This window comes from Alligator mississippiensis, chromosome 1, assembly GCF_030867095.1.
Source record: "Alligator mississippiensis isolate rAllMis1 chromosome 1, rAllMis1, whole genome shotgun sequence".
Classification (NCBI taxonomy): Eukaryota; Metazoa; Chordata; order Crocodylia; family Alligatoridae; genus Alligator; species Alligator mississippiensis.
The window spans coordinates 10,919,053-10,940,758 of record NC_081824.1 but is presented as its reverse complement, the minus strand read 5'-3'; the positions used below and the strand labels follow the sequence as shown (position 1 = coordinate 10,940,758).

The window sequence follows — 21,706 nt, the reverse complement described above, 5'->3', positions numbered from 1 at the left end:
TTAGGTATGGGAAATAGGGTGAAGGGGTGTAAGCAGTCTCTGAAATAGGCAGAGGGAGCTTGTGGGAATGGAAGGACCCAAGGAGTCCCTGGTCTTTGCAATGAGCTTGGCAATAAGGTGTGTGACTTTCCATTTGTAACCTGAAAAAAACTGCATACTGTTTTCATATTGCTTGTGATACTGTACTTACTTGTTCCTTTTTTGTCCCTGGGGCTGCAGGATATAGTGCAGTGCTATGTTTAGCACTGAGCCTTCCTTGCAGCCATGGGACTCTATGCCTTAATGAAATAAGAAATCACACACGTGCACCTGGCATTAAGCTATCATCTGGACAGAAGGATGGACACTGGGCTTCATGCTGCATACCCTGATGGGGGTGGTGATATAGTTTAGTCAAGGACAATTTTGCCTCAACCAGGGGATTGAACGGGATGACTTTGTGAGGTCCCTTCAAACTGTACATTCCTATGATCTTTTGACTATCAACAGTAGGACTGACAAGTGGAAGGAGAGCCCTGTTGAAAAGCAGCCTAAGACAGAAATAGGCTAGCTGGACAATTCTCAGCCAGTGTCAGGGATGAGAGCCCTCCACAACCTTTCACTCTACCTCTTCCCTTCATCTAGCACTTTTATTATCTATTTGTCAGGGCTGTGTGAAGCTGCTCCTGAGTATGAAGTCTTTCTGTCCTTATCATCGCTTAGAAGCCATTGTGGTATCTCTACCTCAGCCAGGAAAAGATTCAGAGGACTCATTTACAGGTACTTGGTAAACCACAGCAAACGTGCAGCCCCTCCAACTCCTAGGAACAATGACAACATTTATGAGTGGCTGGCTACATTTTCAAACACAATTATCTTATCATCTTCAGCAAGTTGCCAGCAGTTGGCTTCACCTATGTTGGCGGGGGGGTAGTGGGGGAATGGGATGAGGGGGGAGAGGTGGACTGTGCTTGTCAACAGCATCCTTTTGCTGATTGGCCCTGGGAGTTAAGAAAGCAGGAAAACCCACAGCAGGTGCCTGCACAAAGCAACATCAATATAAAGGGCCGTGTCAGGGAGGTGCAGACGCGCACATGGTATTTGAGTGCAGTTTTATAGGTCGCTTTTGGCTACAAGTTTGAGGTTCCCCAAGGAAGGCTATTCATGTCGATAATGACCTCCACAGTGAACGTAAAATTAAATTTTCAGAGGACTAATTGAGGTAGGAGGATCCCAACTCCCATTACCCTTCTGTTAGGACTGGAGTATCTTTGGGCAGGTTTCAGAAAGGAGTCCAAAATGAGACTTAGATGCAATTTAGACACCCAAGTACAAGGAACACTTCTAAGAACTCACACGTCATTCCCAGAATTAATCAAACTCCCCAGGCAGCTAATATTTCACCAGCAAGCCTATTTAGTTGCCAAGGATTCATCTATTGTCCACACCCAGATAAGCTATCATACTGGCTGAACTGGGTACACAGGTACATAACTGCTCCCACTGGCCATTTGAGATTCAAAAACTAGGGCTGGATACTTTTTCACTTTACTTGTTGAAATGGCACAAAAGTAGCTGCAGCTTTTGGGCAGTTGAGCACAGTTTTGGGTTCTACTTCTCCTTCTGGTGAAATAAAATTGCCCTGTAGCTGTCAGAGGTAAAACAGAGGAAAAAAGCCCTTCTGTCCTTCCTTTTAACTCAATCACGAGAACCAGGTTCTAAGCTCCTCTGATTCAGAAGGAATTTGAACTTGACTCTTCTGCTTCCCAGGCCATGAGCAAGGTGTTGACACAGACCCTGTCCAGAACTCCTCTTGATGTTGTCTCACTACACTCTGCATTGAATAGCCATTGGAGAAATAGCATTAGGCAAATTTACTCTCCGTTACATGTCCTTCTCTGGGTTGTCCAGTGGGACAGTTTCAAGACATGGGCATGGCCTTTTGGTTAGAGCATTTTTTCTGGGAAACAGAGGTTCAAACTTGCTGTACATGAGGTGTGTTTTAGGGGTGGGGGAGGAAAGAATCTAGCTTTCCTTTTGCATGGACAAGTGCCCAAACCTGCGAGGTAAAAGGCTGGAGAGATTGGTGCCTCCTTCTTCAGATCTAACACCTAGAGTACAAAAATAAAGAGTTCAAAAATAAAGAGATTACTGATCGTGTGGTACTCAGATATGTGGGAATGGGATAGACAGACAGACAGACAGATAGATAAAGTTCTTTATTGGTGGTGATGGGCTAAAGTCAACACTTGCATAGCATATGCTGCACATGAAAAGCTGCATTGTGTGCTGACGCCAGCCTGTTTAGAGAATGCAAGCAATTGCTCATTCTATTAAAAGAAGTATCAAGGCAGGGGATTTACCAGTCAGTGGGAAATGCTCACTCCAGGTCAGGATTATCTCTTCATCTGCATAACCCAGTTCCTGTTTCATTAAGGTGTGGCCACTTCCCAGAGATGTGCCATTCAATTTGGCAAGCTAGCACCAAGCCAATCAATATTTTAGCAGCTCACAGTGTAGTATGTAACAAGGCCCATACAGGTGGGCTGACTCCTGCATCTCTGCAGATATCAAACCCTACACATCCTTGCCTCTCACATATAGTCCTGGGCCATCATGGCTACAGCATCACTCTAATGCTAAATATTTTTATTTGAGCCTTAGTAATGAGCAGATTTCTTTTTTAATATTGACAGTGGATACACTATGCTACTCCTGCATTTTGAAAGAAAGCCTGGGGATCCAGATAAAACCTTGATAAATCCTGACATAAGTGAATCATGAAAGCAATGCAACCAAGGGCATCTTGTCATCTGTTTTCTACAAAATCAGAAAATCTCCAATCTCAAAATTTGACTTGAAAAGCCACAAAAGTCAGCTTGAAACTCCTCAACCAGCAAAATAGGAATAGCGTTAAGATAACTACTGATATGTAAACCATACCAATCCTGCCTAAACTAAAAAAAATATATTTTTAAAATGCACTTGCAAATACATTTTAGCATCCTAGTATACAAACAATTCAGTTCACCTGAAGCAGTTAACCCTCATCAAAATTACATCTGGCCCTATTTACACTGCAAAATTATATCTGAATAGCTATCATATATTTTTTTTTTAAATGCAACTTTTTTATTGTATACATATTTATGCAGTGTCAGAAAAAAATGTGTTGATTTTCCTTTCTGCCTTTCATAGGTGCCTGTGCATATTTGGTACAAAAACAAATAAGAATAATATTTAAAATATTTTGCACCTGTATAAATACTTTACAAAGTTGTGTGCCATCAAAGAATCATTCCTGAGAAATGCAAAAAAGAAAACTGTAGTTAAGTTGGCTGTGCTACTTATTTATGTGTGGTCTGTTTGCCTACACACACATGCACATGCACAAAAAGCATATGGTATGTAATGCAATTGGTAATAAGTTACATTGAGTTGTATTATCTAACCTAGATGATGGCCTTTGGAATGAGTTGTGGGTGTTTCACTTAAAAAAAAAAAAAAATCATCATATTGAATTAAGAACCAACAAGACATTGACTAATCAATATATACATTAGGCAGCATGGTGTATAAGCTTAAAAACCACTACCACATTATTGAAAAGTGATGGGTGGGGAGGAATCTGAATACTTGGTATCCACAGGAAGTTTGACCTAGCCTGTACCAGAACCCAGTACCTATAGGCCTCTCTTCTAACTTCCAACCCCTAATGCAAGTGAATGGGTCAGATGGGACGAGAAAGACAGCATGGAGCTGCTGACTTTACAGATTTTTGCCCTGATAAAGAACTCAGAACTTCTGAAGTATTAAACACTGGGATGTCAAAGAGGCAGACTAGACTTGGAAGGGAAAGGCAACTTCCACATCATCGCTGGAAAGTGGGCCACTGGGCAGCCAAGACTTTAAGGCAGTAGGCCACAGGGACCGCATGCAATGGGGAGCAAAACACTGAAAGGCAGTGCTTAGAGCATTTGTGGAGCTAAAGCTGAGTTCTGCTCCCTGATCTCTGAAGTTTTTATCTTCTATATAATGTTTTTCTAAAGCAAAACTCATAAAAAATCCTGGGATGGAAGGACCAAGTCGTCTCTCTCCTACCTGAGTCCTCTAAGTTCCAGACCATGAACTTAGGCTTCTCCTTGCTAGAATTCCTCCTGGCTTCATGGCCTATCCAGTCTTGATTACTCAGAGGTTACTCAATTGGAGAGATGGCCTATAATTAGTAGAAAAGGCTGAGGAGGGCATAATAATTAAGCCTCCCACTTCCTAGAAAGCTGTTATGCCAAAGGTAGGACTCACAGCCTTCTCTGTCTCCAACTGTGTCTTTAAATGAAAGTGACTGTATTAAATTAAGATGTCTATGGCTCTACTGATCAGCACGTAGATACCAAATGAATTTAGATGTTTATAGGTTTATGGCCACTGAGAAGAAGTTTTCCAGATCCTTTAGAACATAAATAAATTAAGAGTCTAACTTTTACTTGAGTCCCATTTTTGGTATCTAGGGTAACTCTCTGGATGTGGCCTAAATCATGTGCTTTATCTGTTATCATTTGCATAAATCCTAAGAGAGCTAAAAAGACACAGGCACATATTTCAAGTTAAGTGTATATGTAAATGCTCTGATGACTTATCCTTGCTGAAGTGCCCTGATAGACAGGGCATATGTGGGTGAATTGAACTAATCCTAAAAGTGAAAGAATGCTATAGGAACTATGGATTTCTATTTATCCAATCCCTTTACTGAATACAGATTACAACATCTTTTCCCCACAGGTCAGAGAAGTAGATACTGTATATTATTTCTAAAAAATTTCATTCTCTGTGCAAGGGAGTTGAAAGGAAACCAAGTATGTGCCTGACTAAATTTGAGAATGGGGAAAGAAGACTACTTTCATTACTTTTGAATTTTTTAAATCACTTGAAGTAGTACGGGCTACCTGAGTGTTTCATTATTTGGCTTTTTCTATCAGAAACAAAAATTCACCTTTTCAAAACAGAACTATATGGCATAGGCTTTTTGCAGTGTCTTCAGGGATAGCGATCAAGCACTTGCTTGCAGCACAAAAGCTACTAGGACAAAGAATTCTGATAAGGGCTTATGCATTGTGGAAGCTGGAGAGGAAATAGATTAGGCATATCACTATGAATAAAAGCCAAAGCAAACTGGCTAGCATTGAACGTATAGTTTAATCAGTAATACAGACATGGGAAATATTTGAAAAGTAATTCAGATAATAGCTCACCATTTCTCATTAAAAAAAAAAAAAAAAAAATCCTGATTTTGGCCCTGTCCCATGAGTCTTACATTCTTTAGTATTAGTTACCAACATGAATAGATTCATCAAGCCCTCTTCTCTAACAGGTTTTTTTTCTTTTACCGAAAGCCAGATATTGTCACACTTTCTCATGATCAGGAGGATCCCCATCCATGAATAAACCCATTGGTTTCAATGTGCTACAATGGAACACCTTAGGTCACTGAGGACGTGGTGCTATTTGCAGAATAAGCTATCCACTGGATGTAAGCAAAAGGGAGGCGGAATTTATTCCTGGAAAGTGCTAGTAGCAACAGCTCTGCTACTTTTTTCCCACTAGGCACATCTACATGTTCAAGTAACGCAACTGAATAAATGGTGGAACAAATTGCTCTACAGTAAATTACTTCCAGGCACAGTGTCTACACATGTGCTCAGGACAGCAAGAAATCGAGCAGGGTGGAGCAGTTTACATGCAGACTGCTCCTGTCCTGCTCTGCCCTGCCTGCAGCAGCTCCAGGCTTTGACCACAGCTACCCACAAGTCAACCCCAGGTTGCCAGGGGATAGGGGGTCAGCTACAGGCTCCAGCTGGCAGTGTGGCCCAGAGTCCAGGGGGCAACCTCAGGCTGGCACAGTGGCACAGGGGGTGAGGCCTGGGCAGCAGGTGGCTGTGTTGGGCAGCGGAGGAACTGGCTGGACCACAAGGCTCCTGCAGCTGACAAGTCATGTGGCTAGGCGATAGGCAGGAGTGTGGCCTCCTGCTGGCTGGGCTGACTGGGAACAATTTACTCCTGGGTCAGCGTTTACATGTGCATTGCTGCACAGTAAATAACTCTGTATTGGGATTGGGTTTTTGGTTGTAGCTGTGTTGGTCAAAGGATGTAGCCAGGCAAGGTTATTTGAGTAGATGTTATATCTTTTATTAAACCATCTGAGTAGTTAGAGAAAAATTCTTAGCAAGCTTTTGGTGCAAACACCCTTCTTCAGGCATAGGAAATCTCTGCTGTTCTGAGACTCCAAGGAAGTGGAACTCTGTAGTGGGATAGTACTTGTAAATACCTGCATTTGTACTTACTAGTACTTACAAGTACTATTTGCTGCAAAATTAATTAGTTTCCTGTGGTCTAATAGCACTGCACGTGGATAAATGAGATTTTAACTGTGGAGCTAATTAGGCAACTGGAAGAAACAGCTCATGCAGACACGCCGACTAAGTAGATCTTTACACCTTGAATTAGTCCAATGACATCTATTTGGGACTATTTGAGGAGACAGTTGATTTTCAATGTGAATGTAGATGGTGGTATCTCAACTACTGAAATCAATGGGATTATTAGGAGGGACAAGACCTAGACAAATATATCTTTGTAGGACAGTCCTTTATATAGCATTTTAAAAACTATTTGGATTTGGTAGAAGATAATGTTGATATTGATAGAAAAGAAATATCTGAGTCACCAAATGTTATGCAAGCATAGTGCACAACATGCCAATTTTCAGTCAAGGAACAAATATATGCTACAATTTTTCAAGAAAGCAATTTAATCAAGCTTGAACATATACGTGAAGGCCTCTATGCTGTAGGGCTGTGGGTTGTAGCCATGTTGGTCTAAGAATGTAAGCAGACAAGGTTCTTTGGGTAGATGTGATATTTGTTAATTGGACCAACTAAATAGTTGAAAAAAAATGTTCTTTGCAATCTGTTAGGCACAAGTGCCCTTCCCTATACCTGAAGAAGCTTGCAAAGAATGTTTTTTTTGAAATATTTAGTTGGTCTAATAAAAGATAACACATCTACCCAAAGAACTTTGTCTGCCGCTATCCTTAGCCTTTACTAATATGAGTTATCCCGTGAAAATCAGAAAGGCTGCATTCATAAAGCCTGGCAGATGGACTTCAACTTTGTAAAAAACAGTGTTATCTACAGATGAATTTCCTTAAATAGATTAATCAAACTGGTTATTTGATTTCAGTGGTGCATTGGCAGGAAGCAACACAATTTTTCTTGGTCAAATCATATTTAGTACATCCATGCTTCTTTACCAGATCTGGACAGTTTGAGTACATATCTGCATGCTTGCAAGGATTGGCTGAAAATAACACAGAAAATAAATTAAACATTACTAAGATGAAAAAAACAAACAAACAAACAAACAGACCAACCCTAAACTATTTTCTTCTTTGCAAGTTTCCCTGGATGATTTCATTTCCCCCCTAGAGTGTTCACAAAGTCTAATTGCATACAGAAGTATTATTCAGTAAGTTCACAAGCTGTTGTCAAATTAAGTGAAAGACCTCCCGCCTCCTATTAAATAAAAGCCATTGCAAAATGGGGAAGTAAGGTGTTGAGGTAGGGCTTATTGGAATGACCCAAGACCAGAGTGTTGTGCTTTCATTTCCCATTTGACTCTTCATCCCAAAAATAAGCCAGCCAGATTTACCAGTGTAATACATTCTGTTATAGGATCATTATATTAGACACTTGGCTAGAATGGTTTAGTCAGGGATGATCTTGCCTTGAACAGGGTGTTGGACTACATGACCTTATGATGTCTTTTCTAGCCCTACTTTCCTATGATCCTATGAGATACCTGGCCATTCTAAACTATGAAAGGGAAGAAGGTGGCATGAGGGATTTTTGTTCTTCTTTTACGTCTTTGCCCATCCTTGCACCCTGTCATGTAGAGCAGGAGGCAAAACTCACTCCTGCATCTTAGGCACTCCTGGCAAAAATAAAAATGGGGACCTATTGCACTGGGTTTGTACACACTCATTGCACTCGGCTGTCTAAGAGTTCAGTGGCTTGCTGTGAATCTAGAGAAAAGCTCTAAACTTGTTTAGACTCAGGGAACCTCTTGGAAAACGCCAGCTCTTAGCTTCCTTGACTATGGAAAAATAATACAGCAATTCTTTCTTTGCAATGAACTAAGGAAGACCACAAGAGGTTAGAATGTGTTTGACACTACGGATCCCTATTTGAAATCTCTGGGTTTATCTTGTGAATTATGTGTAGGTGTTTGGCCACCTAACAGTGCAGCATGCCACAGCACCCTTAGAAGGATCTCACAGCACCCTAGGGTGCAGCAGCAATGCAGAGGAGCGTGAGGGAGAACAGGGCAATAGCTACATCAAATTTCTCTTAACCACCATTCATGGGAAGTAAACACTTTGCTAGTAAGCAATAATTTTGTCACTATAAGACATTGAACTCTCAAAACTTACTGCATAGTCCCTGGTCACAAGCTTTAGGGCAGTCTCCACATGGTGGTCCTGATTTGTAAGGTCTGTTACTTAAGCCTACAATGTTCCCTCTGAAACGGTAAAATTAAAAAGAACAAAATATAAAATCACTGTTTTTTTACACCCACTCTCTTTCATTTGCATGCACTCTGGCTATACACATCAAACTTCTCCTTTGAAATATCATAATATGAGTATCTGAGTTAACAAAAGGCATGTGTCCACACCTGTGGTTTGCTTTGAATGAACCATTACATTTATTGTTGACTGTAGACTACTGACTCCATCTCATACATGTACATAGGTATATGCTTCCTGTAAGAAGGCCTCAAATATTGGCTTGGAACAACTGCTTCAGAGGAAGGCCAAGGAAAAACTGTCCTCTGAGAAAACTTACTCCAAACTTTCATTTGTAAGATGTGAGCTTACTCCTGGGAGCAACTACTCTGTCCTTAACCAAGCAAGAAGAGTAAATATTCAGATTTATAAGTAAAGCAAACCTGATGTGAACTTACTGATGTTTTAATGATTTTCTCAGGTTAGAAAAGCATGATTCGGGTGGTTCAGTCAGGGACAGTTCTGCCTGGAGCTGGGTGTTGGACTAGGTATGTGGTTCTCAACAATTTTAGGCTAAAAGAATACCCTATCTTAGACTCAAAGCAGCTCATGTTAGATTTGAGACACCCTTTTGAAAATGCAAGCTCTTCATTTTCACTATTTTTGATTATGAAAGATTAATAGGAAGCCCACAGCAGGGCAGACTGGTTTTGATGTTATGGATTCTGATTTGAAATCTCTGGGTTTATCACGTGAATTATGTTCGCACAACTATCAGTGCTAATATTGCCTGGCACCCCGCAGCACCCTTGAAAGGATGTCAAGGCTGTGCCACCCTGGTTGAGAATCAGTGAGCTAGATGATTTGTCGGGGTCCCTTACAATCCATTTTTTTTATTACTCTATGATTCTATGTGTATTTTCACATATTATTTCATAATTGCTCCTCTAACTATAATTGCACTTAGATGTTCTGATGCAAGGTATTATTGAACGATTCCTGGGTCATACAGATAAATGAAAACAATAAGGCATGCCAACCATCAATTAAATACATAGATAATACGTACGCAGGGCAGTAGTGGCAAACGTAATAGTACTTGAATTTTTTCTGAGGACAGAAAGCCACTGCACATCCAATCTGGTAAGATTTATACCAAACCACCTGGAGGTATAAAAACAAGTTGATGATAGAATACGATACGGGCTTATAGCGATTTTATATATATATATATATATATATATATAAATATATATATATATATATATATATATATATTAAAGCGTTAATAGGAAGCCAAGTTATGGGCATGTTTTGTTTTGTTTTTTATTATGGAATATAGGAAAATATGTCACATCAAGTAGGTAAGAAACCAGAAAAAAATATATGCTGTTATACACCCCATTTTGTAGAAAGACATACAGAAGGTAACAGAAGTGAAACTCAACAAATAGCAAAACAGATTCGTTATTGTGTGGATACTTTAAATCAACCCTGGATGTTTTTCTAAAAATTTGCTCAAGTTGTTGAACAAGATGAAGGAACCACAAAGTAAAATGTTATCTCCTGTGAGGATGGTCAGAATCAATGTCCATGGGTGTGAGCACCTGCCCAGCCCCACAAAGATGTTAACATTTAAACCTTGATGCTCTGTTCTATAATGCCTTCAGCTAAGAGCTGATTTCACGAGGCTTAATTTTTTGCACCATCAGCTATTTTAAAAGTGCTCTGTAGCTGTGCACGTGTTTTATGTCCCAGTTGTAGAATGCTTTTAGGGAACCAACCACACAAAAAAAAATTAACGCATACAAGCACCCTAACTTGTCTAAATGACCCTGTCAATTGTGATCACCCACCTGAAGCAAGGTGCTTAACTTTTAGACGCTGGAGCGCCTAGTGGAAGAATCAATGCCAATGATGAGCTGGAGCCCTTAGTGCAGGGGCGGGCAATTATTTCGGGCAGGGGGCGCTTACTGAGTTTTGACAAACGATTGAGGGCCACATGACAGGCAGCCAGGGGCAGATAAATATTACTTTTCTAAATTTTTTAGTGGCCCCGTGGGCCAGATAGAATGGAGAAGTGGGCCGCATCTGGCCCCCAGGCCACATTTTGCCCCCAACTGCCTTAGTGACATTGTACAGCTGTATGAGTAAAGATCAGGTTGTACTAAGTTATATGTCTCCTACCTGAGTATAATGGCCTATCATTGCTCCTGGTCTATTTGGCCCACTGCCATACTTAAAGTTTTTTGTTTCATTATACCAGGCCTGAATGACATCTGACCATCCACATGGGGCAGTTGACATGTAGAGATTTTCACCACAGGCTGTAGCTGAAAATGAAAGGAAAACCATTCAAAAACCCTGGAGAAAATGGCATGAAAAAGAGCAAGAAACATGCATTTGAAAAAACCCTTTGTTCAGAGAAACCAGACCCTTAAAATAGATATGCTCTATGACTTTGTATCCTGGATCATTGTCCATTCTGGTCGGAAGAGTTTTATACTCACGCCAGGAAATCTGGTTCTTCCATAAACTGAACCAAGACTTCAGGTATGTGCTCATTCACCCTGGTCTTGCTTATGAACAATACAATAAATATAGGCCTTCTTGCAGAGATTGATAAATCAGTACTAATTTCTCTGAAGGTGAAAAGGGCCTAACCTTCCCCTCTAGTATTTTTTATATTATTATGCTTGTTTAGTTGCTGGGGGGTGGGAAGGGAGGGAGGAGGAGGGGAAAGCGGCATGGTGGAGAAATGGAAGTAGGAATAAAGACTATATTTTTTTTCCTTTTTCCCAAAAATTGAAACATTTTGACCAGCTCCATTATGGACACAGACTGTGCAAAAAACATTCCATGGACATGTCCTTGTTATTGTTTGTGATTGTTTAATGCTGAAATCCTATCTCACTAAAAGAAGCCTAACTGAATATTGTGATTTTTTACCACAAAATGTATGAGTCCATTATATTCCAGCAAAGTAGATGCTATTCATTTGGTGTAATAAATGATTTCTCACTAACTGCGAAAAGGGTTATATTGTTAGAAAAATTGTTCATGTCAGTTGATATTGATACTTTTACTTACTAGTTGTTCTTTTACTTGTAGGACTGTGCAATAAAGTACATGCATCTGCCCATCTTTTAGCATTTGATTGTGCTGCAGCATTCCATTCCTTAATGAAAGGTAAAATATTAGCCAGTCAGTTACTTACTGCCACAAATCCATACTGGAGGATGTACACTTGGAAATCACAGTTTCAGTGTTTACAAAAGGCCTTTTCAAAGCTCCTTCTTTTTCATTAAGGCTAAGTACAAACACTCAAAAAGCCTGAGGCTGAGTTGATTCAATCTTTGCAGATTAGTGTAAACTGCAAAGAATGAACTGATAAGGAAGTGAACAGACCTTCACTTTTGGTTCCAGAAATGCAGCCACATGCCTGCAGTGGCCCACGCCAGAAGCCATAGGGTGCTAGAGCACAGCTCCTTGTTCTGCTGAAGCAGACAGCTTGGGTCTTGGCCAGCCCTTCTGCCCTGCAAGGGGGATCTTGCAGGGGAGGTAAAAAGCATCCTGGGATGCCAGGGGACTGTGAGTTAACTTGAATCTGGATGGGATCTGCGTCAGAAGTTTAATGAACCCATTTAGCTTAAATCAGTTAATTCTGATACTACATCCACGTCTATCTTAAGTCAGGTTTGGCCATTTTGAAAGAGGTTTATGAGCAATGAAGGGTTTATGCCCAATGAACTTCTGCTGTGTTACAGATTTGAACGAGTTTCTGAATGCTTAAACCGTGTATGTGTAATTTCTGTCCTGACCCTTACAGGGTTCCTTTCATTTGAAAGGACGCCTATTGAGTGTTTTTGCACAGTGATATACTGTGACGTTGCAGGTCTTCTAATGTCACTGACAGGCTCTACATTTTTTTATGAATTGCATAGCAAAATGTATTTTACCATCCTCAGCATGTTGCTAGCAGAGGGCTTCACTTGTCTCCTGAGGGTATTGTGTTTGTTCACAATCAACGTTTGCTGTTGTACATTTGTAGTTGCGAGAGCATCATAACCTGGCACAAGTTCCTAAATGGAAAGAAAATACAATTATTATTCTCATTGTTTTTGTATTTGATGGTAGGATTTTCAAATATTTTACAAGGAAACTAAGGAAATGATCCACACGTGTGGCTTTATAAACATAATTAATTTATGAAATGTTAGATTTATTTTTATTAGAATTTTCTGTCTGTCGGCGTGCATTTCTGTATATTATTAATGTTGCTGTTGTTATTGTTGCTTATAGCCATTGTGGACTTATGCCACCAGGTCTTGGGAAGAATACTACACTGAATTTACATTCATATTGATCATTACTGCTGTTTTTGTCAATATACTATAGAATCCCAGTCACAGACAAGTCTCTCCTACCTTGGGGGTCTTCAAGAGGAGGCTGGACAGATATGGGCTGGGGTGATATGACCCCGGCACCCATTCCTGCCCAGGGGAGGGGGTCAAACCTGATGATCTTCTTAGGTCCCTTCCAACCCTAAGTACTATGATACTATGATACCTCTTTGCACCAGGAAAGTTGGAAACACACAAAAAAGATAGTGCTATGTGTAGCAATGTCATTTTTAAACCTCTATTTAGAGCTATGAAGAAATCTTTATTGTATCTTTCACTTCTTTGGAAATTCTTGCTCTAATGAATTATGATGACTCCTTTCACTTCTCTGAAAATACAGGCAAAACACATAGTTTATTAGAGATTTTTTTTGGCATATTGAAGGTAAGGTCAAAAAATGTTTTCATTATAATCCTGTGTTTATACAAATCCTTACCACCTAAGCCAGCTGTTGTTACACTTTTTGAACTCAAGAGATGCCTCTATAATGTTTGTGAATTGAGTGGCACTCCATTTCAAAAGATAACTTACATGTTGTTGGATTGCGCAGTTGTTGTTCACAGCACAGCACCATTTCTGCATGTTTTTTTTTTTTTTCAGATGCTACAGCGTAGTTGCAGTGAGCTATTGCCAGTAGCTATGAGCTACTGCACAGTAGCTTGTTACTAATGAACAGTTGCATCGCAACATGGTTAGTGCCCACTAATGCTACTGCACAGCAGTGTCTCATGTAGACATGCCCAGTGCTTACTTCCTTGTAGATAGACTGGGAAATGGGGGTGGAGGACCAGCCATGAAGGAACAAGCCTCAGCCTGTGGCTATCTGCTTATCTCTTGACAACTCATGGCACCCTTTGGAGGGTCTCATGGCACCCCAGGTTGCCATAGCATCCTAACTGGGAATCACTGATCAAAACTCACAGATATGTTTTTTTTTTTCCCCGCCTATATTTCTAATTTGTCTTCCTTGAAAGGCACACTATAAATGTGTTTGTTATTTCTCTCATTATTTATATTATTACTAAAACATAGGATCCTAGGAAAGTAAAGCTGGAAGGGACCTCACCAGGTCATCTAATCCAGCCCCCTATCCAAGGTCGGATACTGTAACAGCTAAATGGCTTCTCTAGGTAGTCTGTTCCAATGCTTGACTGCGCTCATCATCAGGAATTTCCTCCTAATCTCCAGCCTAAATTTCCCCTTCTGCAGCTTGAGTTCTGTCTCCTATTGCCACTGAGAATAGTCCATCTCCTTTCTCTCTACAATTGCTCTTCTGGTATTTGAAGACTGTTTTCAAAACCCCTTTCAGTCTTCCCTTTCCAAATTAAATAGCCCTCGTCTTTTCAGCAGTTTACTGAATGAGGTCATCCAAGCAATACACATGAAGGAATGTGGCCAAAAAAAGCTACTTTGCAGGTTGCAATTTACCATTGGCAAAGAAAACCAATGAGAGGGAGAGCAAAAAGACTGGTGTGCAGCCAGTGTGGAAGGGAACACACCCCAAAGCACTGGACTGCACTTGGAAAGCTCTGTTTTAACTATAGGGACCCACTGAACCTATTGAACTCAAGGAGGTTGCCAGGAAATTTTGTGGGGGCAATGTGGGTCCAGAAGCCATTTTCACTGGGTGAACATGTTATCCCGCCCCCATACCTTTAATTGGCTGAGGGCCTATGGTGTCCACACCCCTTGTTGCTGATTGGCTGCAAAGACTGTCCATCATACTGCCCTGCCCTTCACTGCTGATTGGCTGAAAGGTCTGTCCATCATGTGGCTCTATCCCTCACTGGTGATTGGTGGAGTGGGGTGGGGCTGTATGATGAACAGCCCTTGCAGCTAGTCAGCCGTGAGCTGCAGGGGCAGCAGTCATCTTGGGCTGCCTGTCTTGTGAGCATCCTCCCCACCCCACTTCCCCCCATGGGCTGTGCAGCTAGGCCTCAATATGGTGAGGGCTGCTAGTTCCCTCTGGGGATCCAAGATTTTATTTTCAGTAAGTTTTTTTTCCCCGAGAGATTTCATGGATTTCATGGGCAATGCTGAATTTTTCAAAATCCACAAAACTGTGATTTCAGTAGATCCCTCGGTATAACAAGATGAACTATTTAACAGGTGCTGCAGATCTCAAACACAAAAACTTCAAGGGACTATAGTTGCAACCATACCAAAAATGTTATATAGACATGGTAGAATTAAGCAACATCAACAAGAGGAATTGGATATTGCCAGGGCAAGTGCAAGGAACAATGGTTTCATTTGAACTGAATGCTAGAGCTCAGGTTAATATTTTATGAGTTCATGATTATAGACAATTAAAATTAAGTTTAAAAACTGAGTCCAATAAACATCAACATAACGGGCTAGTCAGTGATTCTCTAGAGATGCTATAAAGATTCTATAACTGGCTATTGACCACTGATTCTATGAAGTGGAATCTACTATATTAACAGTTGAGCAATGGGATAGGTTTTGGAAATCACTTTGGAAAACATCTAATTTATTGCATTTAAGATTTTTTTAAGAACAAGCTCTTAACTGGCTTTATTGGATGCCACAAAGATTATTTAAAGCAAGGCTAGATGACTTTGACTGGTGATCTAGAAGCCAGGTTGGGTCTCTTAGTCATATTTTATTCTTTTGTCCTAAGATTACTAGTTTCTGTTTTAGCATCTGTGTCACACTTTTGAAAATACTTAAAAATAGCTTGGTAGCATCACCAGATTTATGCATATTGAGGATTATGGATTCATTACCATTGGTGTGCCTGAGAAAAAAATGGCTAGCTATAATACTTTTCGTGGCTAAAAGGGTAATTTTAAGGAAATGGAAAAATTTCAGTATAACTTAATTCTCATAATAGTTAAAAGAACTTATGTATGTTGTGTTAATGGAAGAATTACATGTGCAAGTAGACATAACTGGGCTCAATATGAAGAAATATGAGGCAATATGAATAGTCTGTAAAGTTTATAAATTGATTTGTTTGTGGTTTGCTATCCTTTAGATGTTTACGGATATTTGTTCATTGGTTGCATATTTCAGGCTCTCCCCTTCCCCTAGTTTTTATTAAATTTGTAGTATATATGTTTAATGATATATTTTATAATACTTCGATTTTACTGTCTTATTGTATTTTACTTATTAGTTTATATTTTATTATTTTTGTTCGCTTTATCTCATTGTTATAATAAGAACATTAATAAATATACTTGCAAAATCCTAAATATTAGACTTAAAAATGACTCCATCTCAAAAAGAAATGTTATGTTTTGAGTTAAACATTCTTTGTGTAAATCTAGGTATACCCCTATAACGCCCTACCACTCCAGAAGATTCCTGCAGCACAGCTGTAAGGCACAGGAACGTAGTGAGCAGAATCATTCCTAAAAGTGAAGAACAGTATCTTTAGTTACATATTCTATTGGTAGCGTTACTTTACTTAAACATGTATTATAATAAACATATATTTCCATGTTTTTTTTCAAGCAGGTAGGTAGAAAGTTTCCCCAGTTTTTGATGTAAGAGGAAAAAAAACCCTCATTTATAAAAAAATATTTCTGCTACTACAAACAATGTCCAATGGTTCTCTGTATATGGCCTTACACTATTGTATTTTTTCTGCAGTGGGGTGGGGAGGATTAAATCTAGACACTGATTTCTTTTTACACAGGAAGTCCTCTGGAGGATGTTACCTGGAGGGAAGACAGTTATCATTATGGGTCTACCCAAATGTAGGAGGAAGCTGGCTGATTATGCATGGAAATCATGGGGCCACAGTTTTTCTGGGTTGATCGCAGCACGACTCCCCCCATGACTCTGACTGGGTGCAGAGATCCAGTGGCTCCACCTCTCGCTGTGAATTGGTTATGATGGCTGTTCATCAGATGGCTCCCACCACTCTTGGGACCAGCATTTTATTTTAAGTAAGGTTTTTTTTTTCCCCTTGTAGATTTTGCAGTCATTGCTGGATTTCGTGATTTCTGCAAAATCCGCAAAAATCACAATTTTAGTAGGTCCATAGTGATCTTACTACTGCCACTATGTCTTGCAGCTTTCATTATGAGCCGACAATTGTCACTTCTGTTTATCCATAAGAACTTTCTGATGAAGAAAACTGATGAAGGCATGAACTGAACCAGCACAGCCAGGGCTCACCTTTGCCACCCCAGCTTCCAGCCCACTTATTGGCCTGTACTACCCCATTACATCCATCCCCACATGCAGAGAAAGCTGAAGTCATGGTGCTCTATCACAGCTGCCTTCCCAGCAGACTTTCTGCTGCTGATGCTGGGCTTCTGTGTTTGCAGCCAGTGCAAAAGTAGTTTGGATTTTGCTCTTAGTTTTTGTTCAATTTATAACTGAAAGAAGAGTGGTAGAAATTTGCATGTAAGGGGAAATTAAGAATTATGCTTTGCCAGAGATTGGGTAGTCATGAGCAAGAATGCTCCCAGGAGCATACTTAGGAAGGAACATTCTCATTTTCCGTTCCTCCACTCTCAATTATATTAAATGTGTTGGTGGCTGATCATAGTGGTGCTAAATCTTTTGGGCCTGTGGGCCAGATGAGTTGTGCAGGGGCAGTCCATTGGCTGGATCAGGCCCCTTGCCCCAGAATCTAGCCCTGTGATTGCCCTCCATACTGGGATCAAGCTCTACACAGCCTCTGCCCACCTTCAGAGGCTTGGATAGGTTGGGTCCCACAGCAACCCTGCTTGGCCCTGCACATCTGGATTGGACCAGGACTGCCTTTGTCTAGCCCTGTGCACCTGGTTTGGGCCTGCATCACGGCTTGCTGGCTATGTGCACACTACTCTGACCCTGCTAATTTTGGTGTGGTCCTGCAAAGTTTTGGTCTGGCTTTGGTCAGGCCCTACAACACCCTGTTTAAACAGATGAGCCCCACACCAACCTGTGCATTTGATCTAGCATGCAGGGCCATGCTATCTGCTGAACAGAAGCCCATTATGTAAAAGGAGGTGTGTGGGAACCCCACCCTGGCTGGGGTACAGCTTAATGGCTATGGGCTAAAAGGTACCTACTCTTCTAGGAACTGGGAAAATGTGAATTACAATTCTCTCAGGCTGAAGGGGACCTAGATCTGGGGTCACAATGCTATACATGATGCACAATTTTGCAAAAAATGTCCTGTTGCACATTTGAGCTGTACTCAGTTCTGTCAATGCGAGTTAGGAATCTATTTTGCTGTGGGGTGGCCATCAGAGAGAAGATTCTGGTTTTCTGCTACTCTGTCCTCTGTCCTCTATTGATTCGAAAACCAATGCCTTTATGTCCTCTATTTTTCTCTTGAAAGACAAAAATAGACGACATAAAAGTGCCTGGTTATGTATCAATAGAGGACATAGGACAACTGGACTGTCCTCTATGATGGCCACCCTATTTTGTAGCTGTGTTGGTCCAGCCTCAACTTCCCCTGTGCAAAATGGAGTTTACTTTCTATATAAGAAGACTTTTACACACTTTGATTTCTCTTCAGCCTGAACAAAGGTGTGTGCCCCCAAAAGCCTGAAAAAAAAAAAATGCTCCTTTTTCATTGGTCTAATCAAAGATATCACCTCTGAACCAAGAGTTTTGTGTTAATGCAAGTTAAGTTCACTTAGAACACATTAAAGTTGGCTTTTACATGCCACGGGTGCTTAATTCAGTGTATATATATATATATATATATATATATATATATATATATATATATATATTATATATAATAATAATGATATTTTATATACATATATATATATAAATCTGTGGGAGACCCAGACCTGGTTATATCAGGGGATCCTCTCATATTGTCATGGTGTTTTGCAACAGTTTATAGATTTTGGCTGTCAGTATCTGTGGTTTAACTGCCTTTGGCACATGCTTGGGTTGGAATTCAGTTCTGTTGGCAATCTGCCCAAGCCCTGGTATAAAACAGCTTAAGGGTATGATGCCAGACAGAGCTATTATTAGCTTAGGTTTATGTTCGATTTTGAAGGACAGGGGGAGGGTACTGATTTTAGTTTAGTTTATTCCTGGGTAAGTGGTAGTAGAGTTTGCTGACATTTGCTTATTATGCATCAGTGACTCTGTATAGCTACCCACTGAAAAGGCGTTTGCATAAGTCATCTTCAAAGAAATCAGGTTGATTGGCAAGAGAGGGGAAGAAGAGACTACACTTTTGTTGCTGGTGAATCAAGAGCCATGCTCCTTACAACACTGTGTATATATCACTGAACGCAACTGGTAATTTCCAACACCCAACTGGTGCTATGTGCATTAGAATTGGCTAAAGATTAGGTCTATTCAGTGTCCTGCCATCATAATTCCTGCCTGTTTGACTCTTAGGGTACATAAAATGCTTTCTGCCATTTACTATACCAGGCAGGTATGGGAACTGTTAAGAAACTTGACAACCCAATGAGTAAATGGTTTAGCCTTTTCTTCTTCTTCCTTTTTTTTTTTTTTGCAAAGAAAGACTCAAGAGTCTTCTGCAGAGACAAAATTCAGACACAGATATGTTCATGCAGTGTAGCTAGCAGTTGTGTCTTTTCCCAATGCATGGCTTCCTTACAGTGAACTATGTATTCAACTAGTTTGAACAGGTGAAGCTCCATTGAAGTCAATGCAACTATACTGACTTGTACTACCTAAGTATTTGGCCCGAAGTTCTTATATATATTACTATTCCTTTGCCCAATGCTGATCTCTAGGTACTTTTTTTTTTTTTTCTAGTAATGCAAATATATATTTTATATTTTACTTATATGAGCTTACTACTCATATAGACTTTTACTAAGGGAAGTGTTACACAGTAATTTTGGGCAGCTCCTGGAGCTCTTACCTCCTGGGTTGTCCATACAATAACACCTTAAAGTGATTTTAATACTCATTATCGAGGTCAAAATTACGCCACTCCAGGGCAAGATTATCTCTGATCTGCACTACCCAGCTCCTGTTCCATGAAGATGTAGCCACTCCCAAAAGATATGCCACCTTGCTGAAACTGTCCAGTATTTCAGGAGCTCTCACACCCCCACCCCCAGAGCAGACATAGTAGCCTGCCATGGCTCACCAGCCCTACAGTGCAAACTCACAGCTCCAACCCCTAGTCCTGCCCCTGCTCACCAGGCCTCTAGTGGCAAATCACAGCTGTATAGGAGGGGGACTGCACAGACCATTTCTAGACTAACGGTGTGATTGCTCCAGAACTCAAGTTAGCACTAACTCCCATCAACATTTGTGCAGCTCACAGCCTAAAGTGTAACAAGACCCGAGAGTTTCCTTTCTCATTCAAAATGTAATCTCTGTTTCCAGTATAGATTAAAGAGAGGTACTTAGCGACTTTAAAAATGATTTTTCCCATTCGATTTGACCTGGGAAATTAATTGATGTTTTGGTAAGTTTTAAGCTGCCTGCAAATATATCAAGCAGGCATACATTTGTATTTTGTTGAAAATAACATTTATATTGTCAGGTACAGAGCAATATTTGCAGCTAGCCAAGCAGCAGCAGTAACTCGTTTTCACATGCTCCTGACTTTTGCATCCAAAACAAATGACATGGTATGAATAATGTGAAAATAACCTGAAGTGGCTGAAATTGAAAATAGCCCTATTGTGCAAATAAGGCTGGGAATGCTCCTTCAAAGTGGTGGCAATATTCATTCTAAAATATTCTAATAAAAACATATCAGTGTGCTTTTTGTCTATGGTTTATGAAAGCTGCAAAGTCACCACTGGCATCCCAGTTCTGGGTGACAAGATACATGATCCAAAGACACTTAGGCATGTCTACATCTCCTGAGGAAGACCACAGTGAGGAAAGTCCTGCCTTCTCCTTGCATAGCATCCCCTCATATGGATATAGTAAAGCTCTATTTTTATCTGCAAAATGGCAGTCAAATTCATTTTTTATTTTTCTTAATGTTAATGTATATCACTGCACAGGCTTTATTTTACTTGCAGATACTCTGTACTAGGTAATATCCAACTAGTGAAAAAACTTTTAAAGATATGGTAAGGAGACAGACTCGGTTCCTTAAACAGAATACTGCTCAAACCAACAGGATGCAAAAGGAAATTTAAATTGCAATATGTATCTTATTTTATCCCTTATCTATGTGCTGTTTTACTATGTTAACTCCATTCCGAAAACACCATCAGGACAGTATATTGTAGTAATTATCCTGGCAGTTCAAAAATAGCAGACTTTATTTTAAGACCACCAAATAATCACAATATATAAATAAGCAGAAAATAGATATAAGCATTACCTTTCATTTCCACGAATATAGGAGATACCTTCTGCACGGTTCAGGTGCTTGTGGAAGTGAGTATATTTCTTTACTGGAACACAATATATAGCTCACCTGCTTCCTGGTCTGACCAGGTGATTCAGTGTCACAACCAGGTATTATAACATTTTGACTGTGACTGGTTAGAGTGCTTAGTTTGTCATGCATGCTTCCAAAATCAGGTTGGTTGTGCTGAATTTGTATTTCCTGTCATTGCATATTTTGGAAGGGCCAAGATGTCTTTTTCTTTAGAGGTAATCTGTACTGTTGTGTTTTTGAAATGTATTGTTCATTATAAGTTAATACCACGCTCAATAAGAACTGTATGAACTCAAGTCACAAAGTGTTCTTACAGAAAAGTGAAACATGGAATTACCCTGAAGGTTTAATTTCTCTTATCTTGATCTGCAACAGGTGAAATCAATGTAACTGGCCAGCAGAGGTGAGGGTATAGGGGGCTGGCCAAAACCATAGTAG

The 21,706-nt window shown here is 40.1% G+C and overlaps 1 protein-coding gene across 1 annotated transcript; it reads right to left on the bottom strand.

Moving 5' to 3' along the window:
- Positions 1–5,153: 5,153 nt before the first annotated feature.
- LOC102565377 (serotriflin) lies at positions 5,154–21,312 on the bottom strand. The gene is made up of 8 exons (XM_019491341.2): positions 21,209–21,312; positions 16,261–16,322; positions 12,499–12,621; positions 11,630–11,717; positions 10,727–10,872; positions 9,609–9,703; positions 8,465–8,553; positions 5,154–7,332 (listed from the first exon to the last, which is right to left on the bottom strand). The coding sequence occupies exons 1-8, from the start codon at positions 21,213–21,215 to the stop codon at positions 7,202–7,204; spliced, it is 741 nt and encodes a 246-aa protein (XP_019346886.1). The 5' UTR covers positions 21,216–21,312; the 3' UTR covers positions 5,154–7,201.
- Between the last annotated feature and the right edge of the window lie 394 nt (positions 21,313–21,706).